Genomic DNA, 20,903 nt, shown 5'->3' on the forward strand with positions numbered 1-20,903 from the left:
TCACAAAAAATGTGATTTGTGGAAAATGGATTATTATTACTACTACATAGAAAGTGTCTGTGTGTATATATATCTTTTACTTTTTACTTACCTCATTCATCACACTGCAGCATTGCATTTAAGAATTTTAGTCAAATGAATTACTTATACACAATGGGCATCTTTCTGATTCTGTCTACCAAATCCACTCACGAGGCTTTTGTTGGCCCAAGACTATAGTAGAAGACATTTGCCCAAAGTACCACACAACAATAGTTGCATCTAATTAATTTCATTGAGGTTTATAACATGCCTACCAGATCATTCCATGGATTTGCAAAATTCTCCTTTTTAATCAGTTTTTGAAGTATAATTGACTAGGTTCCTTCAGGAAATGCTGATGCGGTGATCAGATTACACTTTTCCCCTAATTATCGTTATTATATAATATATATATATATATATATATTATTCAAAGGAATTCCAACTCTGTCTGTTTTTTATGTTTTATTTATATTCTTTATAATATTAATGTAGAATATAAAGTATAAATAGTATATATAGTAAAATGAAATGAAGTATTGATTGTCTTATTGAATAGATGAAATACTGAATATCAAATATTAAGGGACTAGCATACTTTCTTGTATTAAAGCAGTCTTCATGGTCCCAGGTTGTGACAGGAGTGTTTCAATACATATATGTAAACATTATCAATACCACATGCTTAAGATGTGTGTTGTTTAAATGCCAGGAGCTGCAGTTTATTGTCCAGGAAAACCTCTTTAAAGACATAAAGTGTTAAAAAACATACTTTAGTGCAAATCAAAATAAAATCACCCTTGAAGCAAACACAAGAGCAATAAATATGCATTTCACTGTAAATGCAGCTTATCAATATCAGGCACTCAAGTCACCTCCCAAATGAAATCAAAATCTCTAGCCTGAAACATAATACAGATGGTATAAAACCTATTTATTGGTTAGCAACGGTACACAAGTAGAATATCTCCAGATTGTGCAATAGAAGCATCTTTATAATACAAACATTACTAATACCACATTCTTAATGTACATGTGTTATTTTGTATGTATGTGGCATTGTTTACCTTCCACATGGTGTCCTATGACAACTTTTGAACAAAACATCCTGTACCTCTTGGATTTTTTACTTCTAACATCTCATGAAATATTAAAAGAATAAAATCTTCTATTTGTTGGCAGCAGAAATGGCATCTGGCCATAAAAATATTGCTTCATAAAACATCTTCATCCAACTCATGCAATCATTGAAAATTGGACATTAAAATGATGATATATATATGAATGTACTTTCATACATATGTGTTTGTTTAGGCATAGTTATAATAATGTTAAGAACTTCACTTCAGAACGTTGTAGTTTAAACTGGTCATGTCCAGCCCAAACATTTTACCCATTTTATCTTCAAACCAGCCAGATCCAGCCTTTCACATCTACCCTAAAATGTCATTCTAAAAATAAACAATCACATCTTCAAAATTTCAAAACTATGAGGTAATGAATGATTAATTCAAAACTATGTAATTAAATAAACATTTCTTTTGATAGTAATGTGAATGCTAAAGGGTTCGTTCCCATTGTCAGCCGTATCTTCTCCAGCTGCAGGCTGACCAATGCCTTGTAAGTAAAATTAGTAGACAGAAACTGTTAGAATAATGTCTTCCCCTTGACTTAACATTTCACACACTTTGAAAACAGTTTCCATTCATACAAACTGTGTTGTTTGTTTACTGTCTTCCAAGAAAATATGTCCAGCAAATGAGCTGTTCATTGTTCAAAGGATTTGTTGAAATATTACCTTGCTTGGAGACGAGTGAGGGTTGATAACAAAAGTACCATCCAGTTGTAGAAAACTATATCTCAACAAGCTCTGTCTGAACAATGCAAGTATAGAAAAGTGAGCATTAAAGCAACGATGAAAAAACGTCTTGTCATTAAGCATTTAAAACTTATACTCATTCAGCAACAGGCAAGAATTTCAAAACACTAATCATTTAATTTAGCACTTCCAGTGTCTGTATGTTGCAGTACCCCACATACCTTCATATATCTACACAGGTCAGGGTGATGTTCCATTTACCTGTATTCAGAATTAGACATGTTTTGTTTTGGGGTTTTTTTCAACTTTTTGCTTTCACTCTTTTATTTCTAATGTGCATTGTGATTTTATAACTCACTCCTATCTATTTCACAATGCTTCAAATAACCTACTTTTTTGTAATATGTATGTGTGTGGAGGTAAGATTGTATAGTTAAGAACTTTACTTTGCAACCATGTGGCTTGGGGTTTGTTGTCACTTTGGACACTTGGACAGGTCTCCTCAACTATAGCCCTTGTCCATTCAAAGCCTTGCAAGTAGATTTGGTGGATGAAAACTCAAAGAAACCCATTGTATATATATGTGTACACACCTTTATTTTGCACAATGGTTGTAAACAAGTGGCATTGTCATGCAAGTTGTGTCCTTTGTTTCTAGTCTTCCATGAAAACATCTTAAGGGATATAAAGTCCATCTGCTCAACACATAAAAATGTAAAATAAATAAAGGAAGCTTGGGAAAGTGGATGTATGGGTAATGTAATGTGAATTTTTATAACACTTGATAAAAATATACAAAGCACCATCTAAGGATTGGGAGGAAGCATGCTTATAAATTTTCTTCTGGAATAGATAGCTAGCTGTTGTTTGTACTATAGGTATACTGGTTATATACATGTATAGGTTTTGTCATGAATATTTGAGTATGGTTATTTAGAATTCATCCAGTGGAAATATATAATTTCTTTTCTGTAGTCTTGCAAGCACATTATTTTTAAGTAGCTTCTAAGTAAGAAGCTTGATTTTTTTTTTTTTTTTTTCTTCTCCAGCTAAAAATTTTCATTCCTTGATTTCTATGTAGGAACAGGAGTAAGTAGAAAATGAATCATTAGTTTTGAAAATTCTTTCTGCAAACAGCCATTAATGTTATTCCTTTCATTCTCTAGAATTTTCAACCTTGTATTGACTAATTGTTGAGAATAACCATTATTGACTGAAATGTTGGTAACTGAAGAATACATCAGAAGTAAATACTTTTGAAGGAAGTTTTATAAAATTTCATGTTAGCTAATCCGTTGTACTCTGTTCAGTGAATAGAGTAATTAGAATGCATAAGAAGTGAGAATAATCAAACTGATACGGTTAAGCTGTTTCATTATTGTTCTTTGAGACATTCTCTTACAGAGTATAACAGTTCGCTAAAAGATTTTTGAAGTCATACAGACAGAATTGCATTGTGGAGTTAATTTCAGCTACTTAAAACTCTTACCTAACAACCTGCTGTTACACAATAAAATATTTTCCTTTAAAACATACTGTTGGTGAATTCATATTAAATAAAAAGTAGCTCTCACTTGGATGGTAAATATTTTTGCTAAATTTAATTTTCCTGACAAGCAGAATGATAAATCTTTAACACAGTATCCAGTGACTGAAAACACCAAATTTACATATTCACAGCTCCCATTTGACTAGCTTTTTGATATGAAAATATATTGTCACTGCTGATACCAACCCACCTAAGATGCCCCTTGATTCTATGATACAAACTTCCTATTTTAAAGTTATCTGAATTAAAACCTTCCATTAAAATTTTGTTAAATTATATTCCAAAAAGTTATTTTGATAAATCGTTTTTTTTTTAAATTATTCAAACAAAAGACTGTGCAACAGAAATATAAGAAAGATTATTAATATAAATAACAATGTTGATATTTGCTATGGTCAGTAAACCAGTTAAGATATACAGAGACAGTATTAAGTCTTATTGTAAGAGAAAACAATAGTTTTCTTAATTTTCTAAATACAACGAGTTATCTGTTGAAACTTGTACCTTTATGTATATTTGTGTGTGTGTATATATATATGTATATTTGTGTGTGTGTATATATGTGTGTATGTATATGTATACATACACTTCCTCAATTACATGGATTTTGGCATATTAACAATTCTGGACATATTCTTAAATCTCTTAGGTAACATTGCTCGACTGATGTGGTCTTTATTTGATGATTATCATAGACTCTGTTGGTTATATGACTATTGTTCACTCTACTGGATAAGCTCATCATCTTAAGATTTGTCCCAACTTACTGAACCTGTTTATACTTACGTAATCAATTTTGCCTTCAATTACCTCTATGCAATTTCTTCAGAGATTGCTGCATGTGACTCTGTTACAAGAATTTAGATTTTCATGGTGCATGTGAAATTTTTTATTAATGTTATTTCAAAAGTAAGGGTCTTATTGAGTATAAGTATAATTTTATGATAATGGTCCTTTAGTGATTAGACATCATGACTTCATTGAGCCCTATGATTTTGTGTGTGTATGTGTGTGTCTATGTACACACACACACACACATGTATATAATGCATTACATTCATCATCATCATGAAATTAATGCATTGCAAACATGATTTCATTTTGTCACATCTACTTTTATCAAAATATACTTCTTTCATGAATGTTATATAGTGCATGATATTTTTCTTTGCTCTCTCACACATATATACATAATATTATGTGTATATATATGTGTGTGTGTATATAATTTTGTGAACTATACACCAGTTTCAGTTGCAGAGAGAACAGCATGCACTATTGCTGCCATATTTGTCTCTATCAGCTTCACATGCCATCTGTGCATGAAATGCACAAATCCATATGTTGAGTTAATATTAGTGTGCAATCATCATTTCATAACCACATAAATATGTTTCCTGTTGCAAAATGCACCTCATCCAATTCCATACATATGACTTGGGATTCAATCCATGCTTTCATTAGTAATGATCAGTTTGTAAACTTTAATCTTTAGTGATAGTTGATTTAAGCAACCAAATTATTAAGTTTTTATATTTATATTTTTTATTAATACAACCTTTAAGATTTGATATTTAATTTCAGTTCTACACAAAACACAAATTTTTATTCCATTTAATGTAATGTCTAATAGCTCTCCAATCAACTATCTACATAATCCAATGGTGAAAATTAATAAGACAGCCTTTTCTATATTATGGTCAGTTAACTATATATCAATTCATGACTGAGCAGTTCTAATGATAAACCAAAGTGGCGTGTTGTTGATACTGGTGTATTTTTATTTTTTATTTTTGTTTGTATTTTTGGGGGGTTTTTTTGTTGTTTTTTTTTTACTTTTCTTTTTAGGATATGAAGGCATTGTATTGCCCCATGTTGCTAGTACTGATAAACATTTCAGTTTATTACTTTTTATTTTTGTCAGTGTGTACACATTTATTTGTAAATATTTATATTGTTGATACAATTTGCAGAAAAATCTTGATGCTATTTTATACAAAACTTGTATAAAAAAAAATAAATAAATTGCCTTCCATCCAAACAACTGCAACTGTAAACAGTATTTGATATGAGTAACGTTTACCAAGATTTTACTGCATTTTTATGCACCAGAATTAATAAGAACAATTGTGTACACACCATTCTCCATATTTTATTTATAATTTCTACATTTCTTTTATAATCTACAGCAGCTTACTATTTTTTTCATGATTTTGTTGGTTAATCACTCTACAGCTTTACGTCTTAAGTTAATATCAATTTGTTCTTTCTGTTTTTATTAGTGCTTGCTAATGAGCCAGAGGGGAATATTGGTATGTGTATTTTGAATTTTTGTTTTTGGGCATGCTTGGGCCAGATTATGGTGTTTCTTTTCAAACTGAATCTACTATCTCTCACTCAATCCCTTTCTCTTGCTCTTCTCCTTCAATGCATAATCTGATATCCTTGTTCTAAACTAAACAACTGTTATTGCCCTTTATCATTCATTAATCGTGTCCTGCACCCTGTTGCTTCCTTATTTATCTAATATTCCTGACCCATTCCTTGACTTCTGAGCTTCATTGCATGATACCACATTTATGTCCTCAAGTAATTCGATATTAAGACACTGTGGCCAACACTAGCTATAACACACTACTTTGGTGGCAATGGTTTTCTGATGCTCACTTAGCTTCTATACAGGATAGTGCTAAAACCAATAGTTGTTGTTAAAGAACAATTTCAGATAATACTCCATTTTAACATCTCACTTTATTTTGTGTTCTTGCTTTCATTTCTTTATCTTCACTTTGTTTTTCTCTACCACCAGTTTTTCCTTACCTTCCTGTACTGATATAACCCTTCCTTTACAAGATACCCTTTTAAACAAAGACAGTCTGGACTTTTAAACACTTATCCCTTCAACACTTCTCTTAGTTTGCAACCTTTGTTTTTTTTCCCACTTTTTTGTGTTCACCAAAAATTTTAATATATTTTTGTTTTATTTGAGCATGAATTTACATTTGTATGTCATCATTTTTTATCTGTAAGTATTAAACACTAATTTCGTTATATACTAAACATTTTCCCTTTTTTTTTTTTTGTGGTCTAAGTTACTTTCTTTCCTCATTACAGTGTATATTTTTCGTTATTTTATGTTATATAATATTATTTTAAAATACATACATTTTTATTGTATTCATAAACAACACACTAGGCAGCATTTTTATTTTTATAAATCTAATCCCCAAAGGTTTAGCTTAATTTAAAACCAGTGCCTTCTGTTTTAAATTTAGAAACAATTTTTTTTTTATTTTGTCTGAACATGTCAAATCAGATGTAAATATGATAATTTTTGGTTGGTTTTAGTTTTTCCATTGACAGTTCTGTCGTATGGCTTTAGTTTTATGTGTATATGTATATTTTGTTTTGTCGTATGTCTTTTATGTTCCTTTTTCAGCGTTTGTCCAAATGTACTTTCATTTTCCTGTTCTACAGGTATACTTCACTCCCCTTTCCCCCTTTTGTTGCGTTACTTGGAGGCTATTTTTAGGTAGGAAGCTGTGAAAGTGCAACGATATAAGCCTGGCTTGTTAGTCTAATTTCACTTGTTATTAATTCAGTGAAATCAATTTTGAGGAATGATCTATATAAAAACAATTTATCATGTTCTAGTTTTGGTGTCTATTCTTCTAAATCAAACTCAGTTGTTCAGGCTCTATCATAAAATTACAATTAAAATAGTTTGTTAATTCTAAAAGTACCCCCACCACCACCAATCAAAAAATTCAGTTTTATACTTAGAAGAAAATCTAAGTAGATGCATAAAAATTTTATACAAAATGCTTTTTTTTTTTTATTTCAAAAAAAAAAAAAGTTTTTCTAGCAAGTTTAGATATCATAAATATTCTAATTAGAAATAAAATATGACACTTACTCATAATTATTATAAGAATAACACAAAAGTTTTCCTACTGTTTTATTCAATAGATTTGGAAGACTTTCTAATATTTCAGTAAACTTTGTTTAATGTTTTATAACATATTCTTTCAGCTCCATTTGTGATTGCATTTTTTGCAAAGAAGTAAATATATCAGAAACTTTCAGTTTCTCCTATTTGTAAATAGTTTGTTGAAGCTTCATAATTTAGTATTTAACCGAGGTGCTCTTAGCCTACTTGCACATATATGTGTTGCCATCTGTTTAATCATTGGTGGTATTTCACCATTTGAATTTCAGATAATAATAAAGTGAATACTGCGGACTCAGGAAAGAAAGCTTCCCATGTCTCTAAGGCATGGCTTAATAAATCAAGCTGTAAGCGATTTCTACTGTTTCAACATATTAAACTTGCTGAGCCCTATCTTTGTTGGCCTTCATCTTCTTTCTTACTGCTATTTCTAACTTCCTGGAAAGCACCTACTTTACCGTACTCTCAGTCCTCTGCCACAGACTTTGTGATTGTTATTGTGTAGCTTATTGATAATGTGGAATAATTTCTTCATTTCTCCTTGACTTGTTGTGCTTTCTCAGTTCAAATGTTGTTTTGTTCAATGTCTTAGTTTTTCTTTCAGTTACAATTTATTAGTTGCTTAGATCTTACCACTCAGAAGTATGTTACTTCTGAAATCTGCCCTAGTCAATTATCCTCTGCTCTTCCAAGGTCAGCTAAAATAGAAACTTCTGAATGTAGGTCTTGCTCTATAAACAGATCTAACTAAGCTTCAATGTTTGAAACAAATCCTTTTCAATCTGTTTACACATTTATGTCTGTGTTTATTCTAATGCCACCTAAATTGCAGCAATCCAGAACTATGAATAATACATGTGCTGTTTTATTTCGATGTGTTGACAACTTCTACACACATAGATATTTGCACGTTAGTATGCATGCATGCATACTATTAAACAAAAGAAATTAACTCAGTTTTTTGCATATATGCGCCCTGAATAAATTTTACACGCTTCATTATCATTTCTTTCTTTTTATTGCCCTTTTATAGAAAGTTATTGATAGTTTCTTAGATACAATAAGCTAAAAATAATATATACTTATCTACTGTCATTTCAAATTAAAGTTACTCACCATTTAATCTGCGTAGTTGTGAATAAAGATTTTTTTTTTTTAAAGGAAATGAAGAATATTTTAAACTAACAACTGCTGAAATCTTCAACCTTTGATTAATAGAAATTACATTGATTATCCTCTAAAGTATAAGGATAAGATGTCTAAGCTTCTTGTTTGATGTTTCAGTTTTGATTTTGTTTTGTCTTTTACCCAATCAGCTCTGATGAAACTATTATCACTGATACCAATCTTGTGTTGGAACAACCCCCAAAGACAATATGTCTAATTATGGATTGGTTTTTTTTTTTTTGATAGTTTTATGCTAGAAAAATTTTACCACAGATGATGGTACAGGCAGAGTAACTTCAGCAGGATTTCAATTTGGGACTGTAAGTTATTGAGTCCTCAGTGAATTACATCCTACTCCAGCACCTAACCATTGAGTCACTTTCTGTCATTGTTTGCATCACGCAATTGTCAGTTTTGAAACCTACCCTGTACTTAGTGGTACTGGAAATTCAGAAAGTCTTAAGAAAAGCTTTTAAGAATTACCGATTAAATTTTGCTCATTTCAGTATCATACAATGAGGAATGCAATGCTTTCTGAAGAAAATATTACTTATGCAGGATACATTATTTAATAGAGAAATTATCTAAAATTCCATACATTTTCAAAAGTTTTTAATTAAATAGAAATTGTCCTCCAATAATGTACGTTTTTGCAATATTTAAGGATATCTTTTCTTTTTAAATTCCACTTATATAAATCTTTGCCATTATATTCTAAACATGTCTTTGCTTATTTCTCTGAAACTGTAGTTGCTTTTGTACATCGCTTTCAACAGAGACAAGAGATGAAGAATGGCATCTCCACAGACTTAAGCTTTGTGTATTTTATTGAAAGGAAAAAAAATCTATTCCTTGTGTGTATCTGTATGTTCAACATGTTGGCTATTTCTCCAAACTTCTTTTATTTATTAGGTAATATCTCACCATCTGGTACAGTTTGATGTACAGTAAATTGTTTGAGTGAATACATGTTCTGTATTCATCAGTAACATCAATATGCACATATATATACATATGTGTATATTATACATTTTTATTTTTGTTAAACAAAAATCAGTTTTATTGAAGAGCTGTTGGTGTTGTGTGCCTGTTCATGCATGCAGATTGGCAAAATGCCAATGTGAAGACAGTTGCATTCTAAGTAGTTTTTAAAAAGTTAAATATTAAAAACTTTTTCCTTTCCTTATTTCAGAGAATAGAATCAAAACTTTTCTCAACCAAAATATTATTTTCTTTTGTGTGTGTGTGTGTGTGATAGGCATTCATCACATGAAAATATTAGTATTTCTTGTATGCCTTGCATATAGTTTTCTTGATTTCACTTATTGGACAGTGGTCATCCTGAGGTACCACCCCAAAGGTATAAGCTTCTTCTCAACTTCAATTTTTCAATGTGTATATATATATATATTTATATTTATAAACCATAAAATGTTAGGATATATGAGAGGTGAATATATTTAACCATTATACATGCATAGGATTACAGCTGTTTCGCAACCTTCATCATGTAATAATAATTTCCATGTATAGTAAATTATGTTTATATGTCTGCACTAATATGCATGCTATGCATTACACAATACAATTGTACATTCATGATTCATTAAATAGAGAAAGCTAGCTCATCAGATTACCAGAACATCAACTGTATGTATACATACAAAATTTTCTCTTTATACTCTTTACTCTTTTACTTGTTTCAGTCATTTGACTGTGGCCATGCTGGAGCACCACCTTTAATTGAGCAAATCGACCCCAGGACTTATTCTTTGTAAGCCTAGTACTTATTCTATCGGTCTCTTTTGCCGAACCGCTAAGTTACTGGGACGTAAACACACCAGCATCAATTGTCAAGCGATGTTGGGGGGACAAACACAGACACACAAACATATACACACACACACACACACATACATATATATATATATATATATATATATATATATATATATATATATATATATATATATATATATATATATACACACACATATATATATACACGACAGGCTTCTTTCAGTTTTTGTCTACCAAATCAATCCACTCAGAAGGCTTTGGTTGGCCCGAGGCTATAGTAGAAGACACTTGCCCAAGGTGCCACACAGTGGGACTGAACCCGGAACCATGTGGTTGGTAAGCAAGCTACTTACCATACAGCCACTCTTATGCACACATATATATATATATATATATATATATATATATATACACTATCTATGAATGATCGAGACTAGATAACATTAGTTAGGTACGGTCAGTGAAAACAAAGATGTTGTTTCAAATTAATTAGAAAATGTGATTGAAATTAAGGTCCATAAGTTCATATAGATGTATAATGTGTAACATGCATATTAATGCAGACATGTAAACATAATTTATTATGCACTGAAATTATTATTACATGAAAAAGGCTGTGAAATGGCTGTAATGCTAAAGATGTCAAGTGGTTAAATAAAAATAGTACTTCTCATACGTCCTGACATTTTATAATTTATATACTCCTCATGAAATAATTTCATTAGTCAGATCTTCTGGATTTCAACTGCAAGGAACTCTGCATTATACTCTGTTAACTGAGTCTGTTAGAGAAGCTTTCAGTGATAGCCACACAATTCTATAAATCCATACATTACTCTGCAAATGTGTGTGTGTGTGTGTATTTATAGATATGTGTGACATAAGTGTATATATACATGCATATATATATATGTATATATGGCCTGGTTCTCTTGCTTATGTCAACAAATGTTTCAGTTGATCATGAACAGAACAGTCTGCTCATGAAATTAACATGCAAGCGATTGAGCACTCCACAGACACACATACCCTTAATGTAGTTCTCAAAAGATTCGGTATGACAAAGAGAGGGACAAGGCTGGCCCTTTGAATTACTGGTACAGCTTGTTTTTGCCAGCTGTAGCAATGTGAAATAAATTGTCTTACTCAAGGATACAACATACTGCCTTATGATCATGAACCAAATGTACTGACAATGTACTGACCTTATGATCATGAACCAAATACCCTAACCACTAAGCCGTGGGCCTTGATGTGTGTGTGTGTGTGTATGTCTAATGATCATTATTTACCATTCAGCTTCCATAATAGCTTAGGCTACACTCTTTGACAGGATCTAATGGGTGAAAGGACTGTATACTGTTTCAGTGTTTGTTTTGGCATGGTTTTTACAAATGGATCCCATTCCTAATGCCAACCACTTTGCAAAGTGTACTGAGTGTTTTTCTCATGGTACTAGTACTATTGATAACTTGCAATGTTATAGGGGCTCCAAAGTAGCCCCTATAACTGTGGGAGGACAGAAGAGACAGTAGACAATGATCCTAGGTGAAGGGCTGAAGGAATGGCATGTAGGAGGGAAGGCTGGGGAACTATGGCAGGGAACAAGGGAGAGGGGAAAGGATTAGTGGGAGGGCTGAGAAAAGGTGGATGTAGAGTTGAAAGGTGAGAAGATGAGTTGTGTTAGGCTAGTTGACATTATAACCTGTGAGTAAAAAAAGGAACGGGGAGAAACAGACTAAGTGGGAAAAGAATCCTGCATGAATTAATGAATAAAAGAGATATGTGGGAAGTTGTGCCAGGGGGTGGGGAAATGAGGTGTGTTGAGTGCTGTGAGAGAAAAGATGGTAGAAGGAGATGGGTGAGAAGTAGACACTGGAGAGTACCATACAAGCAGGAAGAAGAGCAGTGTGTTAATACTACAGAAGCATTATAGAGGAGGAGACAGTGCAAAAGAAGGAGAGAAAGCAAAGGGATGAAACAGTAGGTAGGTGCAGCAAGAAAAAGGAAAAGCTAGAGGGCATTCAAGAGCTGTAAGGAGAGGTTGTGGGATGTTGGGAGGTAATGGAAGTAACACAGGAAAAAGGTATGATGTGAATAATGAAGAGATGCCAGTCCTAGAAGGGAGATATAAGGAGATGGGTGATAATGTAGGCTTGATGAAGTTCAGTTTATATACATACGTATGTATTTAGAGAGAGATGTATCTGCGTATATATGTGTGTGTTAAATATATAGGTGATATGTACAGAAAACAAAAGACAAAGACAGGTGAAAGAACAAGCAGGTGCATTAGTTTGATGCTTGGGAAAAAGGAAAAATCTTTGAAGTTTTGAACCTAAGCTCTTTGATAGAAAGGGATGAGAGAGGAAAAAACGAAGAGAGAAAAATGTGCTGGGATTAACAATTCAATATGATGAAATGTGTGTGTGTATGTATATAGATATATATGAGTTGTCTAACAAGTAATTTGGTCTGAGACCATGTGTTATAACTAAAGCAATTACAGCATTGAAGACATTTGTTAGTGATTTAAAAGATGTTAACTTCAATTATTTATGTCAAAATTTTTTTCTCAGTATCTGCAACCTGACTACTGACACAAGTTTCACTGCAACTGGTCTGAGACAAGGCTATTGATTAATATATGTAGCCATTGGTAGGTTTTAAGCAGTCATTCTGGTTACCATCACCTGGTGCTCATTGTAGGTCAGTTAATTTGGTTTTTGATTGAAATTCATTTCAATCTCTTCATTTCTCCTTTCAGTGGGAACACTTATGGCATTGTACAATCTAGCAGAATCAGAGTTTAATCATTTCAGAGAAAAGAATTTATCAGTTCATGACAATAGAACAGACATAATAGGGAGAAAAGTTGATACAAACAGTATGAGAGTGCAAGCAACAGCAGTAGTAGTAGTAGCAGCAGCAGCAGCAAAAGTGGTATTATGGCACTTTTAGTGACAAATATAGTAAATCCTTTAAATTTAACTAAATAACAAAAATTCTATAGATGAAAATGGTTGCTAATTAAGCAGATGAAAAACTAAATACTAAAAATTGGTATGGGTACTAAAAATAACATAATAATAATAATAATGATAAAATGATGATGATGATGGATAAAGAGTGGATAAAAAGTAATAGTAAATAAAAGGTTACAGAGAGGCAGAAGGGTGGAAAATTGAGCACTTTTCACATGAGGTGTACAGTTTTTGCAGTTGAGGCTATGCATATGCAGACAGACTCTGTGACTTGCCTTAGTATAGTATCAGAGACATGGATATGATATCTAATCTAAATCTATGGAGCTATTATGGTAATCAAGTGCATGTTGTTAGAAAAGAAAGAGGTTGGTCTCTTTTCAACATAGCTATTCCAGTACTCCATGGAAACTTTAAAACTCTTAGAAGTATCACCTACATAGGATTCAGGGAGATTTGCACATGCTCCTTCTAGACACCTTATCTGATTTACAGTGTTTTTAATTTGTGATCAATATGTGGATTTGTGGTTTGCTATAGTGTTAGTGGAGTGTGCATGGTTTCATTACTTCATTGATCATGACATCCTCAATCCACAACTCTGTATCAAAAACAGAATATTCTACAAGAGTATTTAGAGGGGCAGTCTACAGTAACTTTTTTACTATAATGAATAGAGTTGGTTACATATTGTATCACCATCATCTTGTGTTTTCATCTGACCAACAGCATGTGGCAAGTTTTACACAGGACCAATGTCATCTACATAGCAAGAGTACATTGCCAAGTGAACAGCAAGAGCCACTAGCTTTTCTCTGAAATGTCTGTCATACCATACTATAAAAGTTCTAGTGACAACTCCTGCAATTCCAATCCCAGTTGTGCTGCCTTTCACCTTTTTATAAAGTTTATTATTAAACTCGAAAATGTGGGTGCTAAGTGTATGTTTTTTTAAGCTAGCACTGACAGATGGGTGTGATAGCAGCCCTAATGTTGTGAAAGTCCAAAGTGGGGTGGCTAGGTCTGATCCAGCAAAGGAAGTGTTCTTTATGGGCCTTTCTGATTGTTAAGCAGTAGTGTAGAGTGTTTAATTATGAACAATTTTGCTTTTAGAATTTTTGTAATTTAAAAGACATTAGTTTGTTACTACAACTGTCACTATACTACTTTTACAACTACTACTATTGTTGTTGCTGATACCACTTTCACACCCACCCCCTTATAATGTTTGTATCAACTCTTCTATTGTCTTTGTTCTGTATTAGATTCTCTTTGAAATCATTAGATTCTGATTCAGCTAGACTGAAGAATGCCATTAGTGTTCCCACTGATAGAAGAAATGAAGAGAGAGTACATACCTCAACCATGAATTTCAACAAAAAAACCAAATGAACTGACCTATATAAATGAGAGAGAAAGAATATAGCAACTTCCCTTAGTCTTGAAAGACCATGGATCTATGATGCTGGAAAGATTTTCTTCACCATTATTTGTAGAGCAATGTCTACTGTGATTATAGAGACCCACACATGAGTGATAGTCCTGGCTGCAGTGATTGCATTTGAAGGTGCTGTCCTCCAGTCTTGTCCTGGCATTAGGTTTTCCTTAGGTTTTCTCTTTCTTTTTGCTGCTCTGAACAAAACGAAGTACTGTGCCAAGGTGTTAAGCACACTCCTACCATTGCTATCAACAGCTGCAGATATATATATATATATAGTCTACAGATATATATATGTATGTTTATGTTTATGTGGCTGTGTGGTTAGAAGCTTGCTTTGTAACCACATGGTTTGGGATTTAGTCTCACTGCACGCCACCTTGGGCACTTGACTGAGAGAAAGTGTGTAGAAGTTCATTGTGTATGTACACATTCATATATTGCACTCGCTTCTGACACATCTGCTGTAAATAAAACAGTCATTGACATTCTTGAACACCTTAAATCTTCCTCTCTCTCCTCAATATGGATCCCCTGATAAAAGTTCAGTTAAAGTATTGACTGCATCTTGCATATAGATTCCTCATCTAAACTTTTCACTTACAGATTCCATACATATCTTATCTCCTGGTTCTATAACTGCCTATCAATTTGCTCCAATACTGTGTATACTGATGGAGCTTTTCTATCTTACTCCTCATGAGCTTTGATGTGCCACGGGATTTTCTTTTGCCCCCTATTCTCATGTCTAACAATACTCACTTTTATAAGATGACATGATCCATCATGCCTCACTAACCTTTCCCAACCACATATCCCATCATGACCCAGACAGCACATGGCTTACCTGTGCTGATCTATAAATGATGACCTTGAAAGCATTCTCCAATGGAGTTATACCAATCTTATCTCTTAGATCAGCAAGTACTACTCAAATCAAGAAAACAACACACCTCCACACACACAAGCAGTTCTCTACTAGAATCCTGCACAGTTGCCCAAATTTTATGCTTTACTAGGATGGCAAGTCTCTCTTAGTGAAAGCATGTCCTTAACATCATAGAACTACATCTAAAGGACTAGCCCTTTAAGAAACAGAGGCCATTATAATAGATGAAGAAAGGCAATAAGAATAGATGGTGTGCCAGTGGGACAGAAGCTGCAGTGTGTCTGTTAGGTGAGTGGTATATCTTTGGATGCAATCCAGGATATCCATGTGTGCAACTGGAGTATCAGCCCACATGTAGGAGCAATACTGCATTGTGGGTCTGATTTCAGCTTTGTAGAGTATTGACAATTGCTGACCCTTCCTCCAATCCCCACAAGTAATATATGTGTGTGTGTAAGAGAGAAAGAGACACAGATAGACAGGATGCACAGCTTCCAACTTCTAAATTCCACTCACATTATTATGGATTGATTTGAAGCTATAGCTGAAGATACCCAAGGTGTCATGCAATAAGATAAAATCCAATCCCATGTGATTGCAAAGTGAACTTTTTAATTATACCATCTTCTTTGCACCTGTACCGAAGTATATTTCAAAATTTCACAGCTAAATAAATAAAACAGAAATATCAATGAATTTTAACCTTTTTTTCTTTTTACACACAACTCTAATTAAACCCACTTCTTCATCAATTGTTTTTAATATATTAGTTATATTTTCTTATAAACTTAGTTACATTTCATTTTGTCTGATTAGACTTTCTTTGTATGATTTGGGTTTCACCTGAGTGCATAAGACTGAATTTAAAATATAATAGATTCTTAGCTTCTACAATATACCACACAAGTCTTCGACATTAAAATAGATTGGCCCATTTTGTTTTTCTTTCCTGGAACATTTTTACTACTTTGTTGTATTTCTTTTTATTCGCATTTAACATTTTATAAGTGTTTTGTAAAGTAATAAAAAGGATTTCTTCTTAATTCTGGATTCTAGAAGAATTTCTTCTTTCGTTAGAAACCAACCTTTTTAAATGTGACATTCTTAGAAGATTTGTACCACTAAGCACAGTAACCAGTTGAAGTGAGGTGTTTATAATTTTTTTGTCCAGGATCATGGTGCGATTGATATGAACTCATTTATAACCCAATAACCCTTGAGTTGATGGTCTGCTAAGTTATTCCATCTGTATACTCAAGTTGATTTAATCTCAGTTTGATTTAATCTTTGACAACACGTTTGCTTTCTACTTGCCAACAGGCACATTTTGAATTCAAACTGAAAAAAACATTATTACCAAAGTGTTTCACACATTGTCAAGTGCATAAAAGATGACTTACTAGATATGTTATATATCAGATATATTCCAAAATTAAGTCAAATTGTGTGTACATTACAAAGATTGTTTTACTTTTTTAGATCCTAGATTTTGGTCTGTAGGACTTATAAACCCGGCAGTATATGTAGAATGTATTAAATTTGCTGCTTCAAAACTGATTTCTTTTCAAAGAATTCTGACAACTGAGGATTTTGAACTTTGAAGTTTTAGCTGTTAATTTGATTTATATAGTCTGTTTGTAAATGAAAAATATGGCTTTGAGAGTGAAAAATTAGTTCTAGTCTTCTGCTTGCTTTGCTATTTGCAACAATTTTATTCAACAATTATTAGTTGAATAAAGTGAAACATATGTTTAAACTATTGTGCTTTCTTCGTTTGAATCATTTCAATGTCCATCAAAAATGTGTTATAATCTTGATAATGTTTTGATTTGAATGTTGTAATATTTTAAATGCAAATAGCTTTTTTTAAGATTTAAAACCTATAAACTCATGAAAGTTATTGAGACACTACAGCTTTTAATTGTCACAGAAAAATTGCTGAATGTTTGGCAGTTGTTTTTACTATGAAATAAAATGTAGTCACTGCCTGAAAAACTTACCAAATTGGTTGTGATATATTGATATATATATTGATTGTTATTTGGGTCAGTTCAATTCAAGAACATAACTAATATTAAATTCTTGAAATATATGTAACTGTTGATAGCAAGTCTATCAAATGAATCCCAATAAAGGAGTGATGAAATCAAATTCAAATTTCTCTGCCAAATAAAGCTTGACTCCTAGTGCAAGCAGCTATTATGAAATTCAGACAACTCTCTTTTGCTTGCTACTTTGATATGACAGCATAGCATTCTGTGATGCTAAGTAGTTTTTTTGTTGTGTTGCTATTAAACCAATGTGGCTTTCTTTGGAATATATGTTCAAGTGGAACAACCAATACACTAGCCTAAGTAAATTTTCAAATTATTACATTTCCAAACACAAAAGTCACAAGGACAGACCATGAACTTTGGATTATCAATATTATGACGTGAGTAAACTTCAACAGACTTCAACAACTGTGATGAAAGCAAATAAGATTTAGAGTAGGTCAAATTAGCTTAGTGTAATTGTCTATGGCTTGCTTTTCATTTGATTACTCACTTTCTATGGTGACATTTTTTCTTATGCTTTGTGCACATGGATTGTTTTTGTATGTTTTATTGCATTTGTTCCCCTCGACCCCTTTTTTCAGTTTTGGACTGTTATTGTTGAATTCAAATGCTTCTACAAAATCTATTACACAAGTCATTAAAGTTATGTAAAAATTAATTACATTTAATACTAATATGTTCAGAAACTTGATTTTGAGAAATTAAAAAAATATATCTATGTACTTGTATGAAACTTTTATCTCCTACCAACATGTGCTTAGAAAATCATTGTATCTCTCTCCTCAATTAAAAAGTAACAAAATCCTATGTTCAAGGATTGATGAAACTAATGAACATGTTAATATTATATAACTATTACTTAGTTGTATTACTTTAAGTTAAGAATTTGATTTTAATTGGTTAAGGTAAAAGGTTTTCATGTTTGTCAAAGTTCAGGGTTGGTACAAGAAGTTTTTTCTTTGTTTATTGATTAAAAGCATCTTACCATCATTTCTTTTTCCATATTCCTTGCCAGCCATTTATCTTTTTTGCTGCATTAAAACAGCAGTCCTTTCCTGTAAAGAATTTGCTGTCTTAAGCTATATGTGTTGAAACTGAGCAAAAATTTGTTATAAAAATGATACTTGTGACAGATGAGATCCGTTACCTCAAAACTTACCATTCAGTACAATATTGTAATATTTAGACATCAATGGAACGTCTGTCAGAAATCACTCTAGAATTCTTGGTAACAGAGATGCCGAAAGCTATGATTGAAGCAGATACTAATAAAGCTACTTGAAAGATAAGTTAAACAATATAGTGTCTCTCAATCCAAGATCAGATGTCATTTCAATCTGAAACAGTTAAACATTTGAATAGATTGATAGCCTAATGAGTAGTAAGAAGAAAAAATTGTGCACAGAAAATGTTGTTACTTTTACATGCATAAAGTTAGTGAGTCATTCTTGAACTGGATTCTACATTGTGATAAAAAAGAATGTGCTCCTGTAAGATAACCAAAGATATACAGCATAAGAAAAATCACATGAATCAAGTGTTTGTCTATATTCTCTGGATTATAAACTTATGAATTTTAACTTATCCAATTTACTTGACCATTGATCATTTCTTGCAGCAATAAATGTTCTCCAAATGAGCAGCTATCAACCAAATCATCTGATATTTCAACTTTCTTTCTGGATAATAAGATTCTTTCTGGATAAAAAGAGAGTATTAAAACTAATTATGTCTATTGTGATTAATAAAAATTACTTCAAAATGTGTAATTTTATTTTCAACTTTGATAAATATGACAAACCTTTTATACCAATTTAACGTTTTTGAGAGAGTTATCAATGCTAGTTACTGTCAAAAATGTGTAGTGTTTTAGAAAACTCAAAAAAATTTATATCAATATTAATTTTTCAGTGCCAATTATACTTTAGCCTTTGGTATATCGTTGTTTATCAATAAATAGTTTTATTCTTGAGCCAACTGTATTGAATTCGCACATAACTTGTGATTTTTTTTAAATTAAAATACTTCACAGTATCAAGATTAAAGTTGGTTTTATTCATTAATACTGAATAAAACTGATTTTTAAGTATTTGTTGGATAATAAAAATAGTTTGTAGAGATTAAATATTGAAGAAACTGATTGTGTAGAAAATTTGTTTTACATTTGTGTTTAAATCTTGTTTTCTTTTGAAATATCCTCCATTTATATGTATAAAGAGAGAATTGGAGAATTGTTGTTTTTAATCTACTAGAATGTAAACTGAAACAAAATGATTAAATAATACAAGTACACAATATAAAGAAAATAAATACTGTCTGAGTTAGAACTGAAAAAGTGATTCTCAAGATATCTTACATCCTTTCCACACCTCTCTCATGTATCAGTTAGCAATAATAACTTGTTTCATCTTACATTTTCAGATTCAGATCCTAGTAACATTGCTACAGGCAATTCCAACAATGTCTTAAACACCAATGAACATAAGGCAGGAAGCCATAAGAAAACTCTTGAAAACCAGAAAGAGGAGAAGATAGAATGTGTCGAAAAGAAGGAAGAAGAAAAAGCTAAAAAAGTCACGCGGAAAGAAAAATCTGTGTTACAATCAAAACTCACTAGATTAGCAATCCAAATTGGATATGCAGGTAAGTTACAATTTTATAAACCTATTTTCTTTATCTGTGTGATATTTAGCAAGACTTACAAAATTTAATGTCAATGTTTTTTATTCATTTACTTCCAAGAATACAATATTTTTAAAGCTAACCACTAAATAAATGTAAATTTTATATCCTTCTTAAAGATAACTGCTAAATATGTATTGTCTTTTATTTATTTATTTATTTATTTTACAGGCACAGCAATTGCTGTTTTGACTGTTGTTATTCTCGTCATGAAATTCTGTATCCACGAGTTTGCAGTAAAGAAAGAAGTTTGGAGTAGTGACAAGACTACAATATATCTAGAGCTCTTTGTTAAATACTTTATCATAGGTGTTACAGTTCTAGTTGTTGCAGTTCCAGAGGGTTTACCTCTGGCAGTCACTTTAGCTCTGGCTTACTCCGTTCGGGTAAGTTTTACAGGGAGTTCTTAATCTAGACATTCTCTTATTTTTATATGATATTATGTTACCTTATTAGTAAGGCATTGAGCTAACAGAATCATTAGCATGTCAGACAAAATGCTTAATCGCATTTCATCCATCTTTACATTCTGAGGTCAAATTTCGCCG

General features: G+C 32.0%; 1 protein-coding gene across 19 annotated transcripts in view; it reads left to right on the forward strand.

Moving 5' to 3' along the window:
* The window catches only part of LOC115216989 (plasma membrane calcium-transporting ATPase 2), a 330,524-nt gene that overhangs the window by 253,323 nt on the left and 56,298 nt on the right, over positions 1-20,903 (forward strand). For 11 of the 19 annotated variants that reach the window (XM_036507543.1, XM_036507544.1, XM_036507526.1 and 8 more), the window contains 4 exons: positions 5,672-5,701; positions 7,608-7,685; positions 20,089-20,316; positions 20,527-20,741. In XM_036507543.1, coding sequence (XP_036363436.1) covers positions 5,672-5,701; positions 7,608-7,685; positions 20,089-20,316; positions 20,527-20,741 — 551 coding nt within the window. The remainder of the gene's footprint in view (positions 1-5,671; positions 5,702-7,607; positions 7,686-20,088; positions 20,317-20,526; positions 20,742-20,903) is intronic. The other 8 variants (XM_036507538.1, XM_036507540.1, XM_036507539.1 and 5 more) reach the window with 6 other exon arrangements.

This window comes from Octopus sinensis, linkage group LG11 (genome assembly GCF_006345805.1).
Source record: "Octopus sinensis linkage group LG11, ASM634580v1, whole genome shotgun sequence".
Classification (NCBI taxonomy): domain Eukaryota; kingdom Metazoa; phylum Mollusca; class Cephalopoda; order Octopoda; family Octopodidae; genus Octopus; species Octopus sinensis.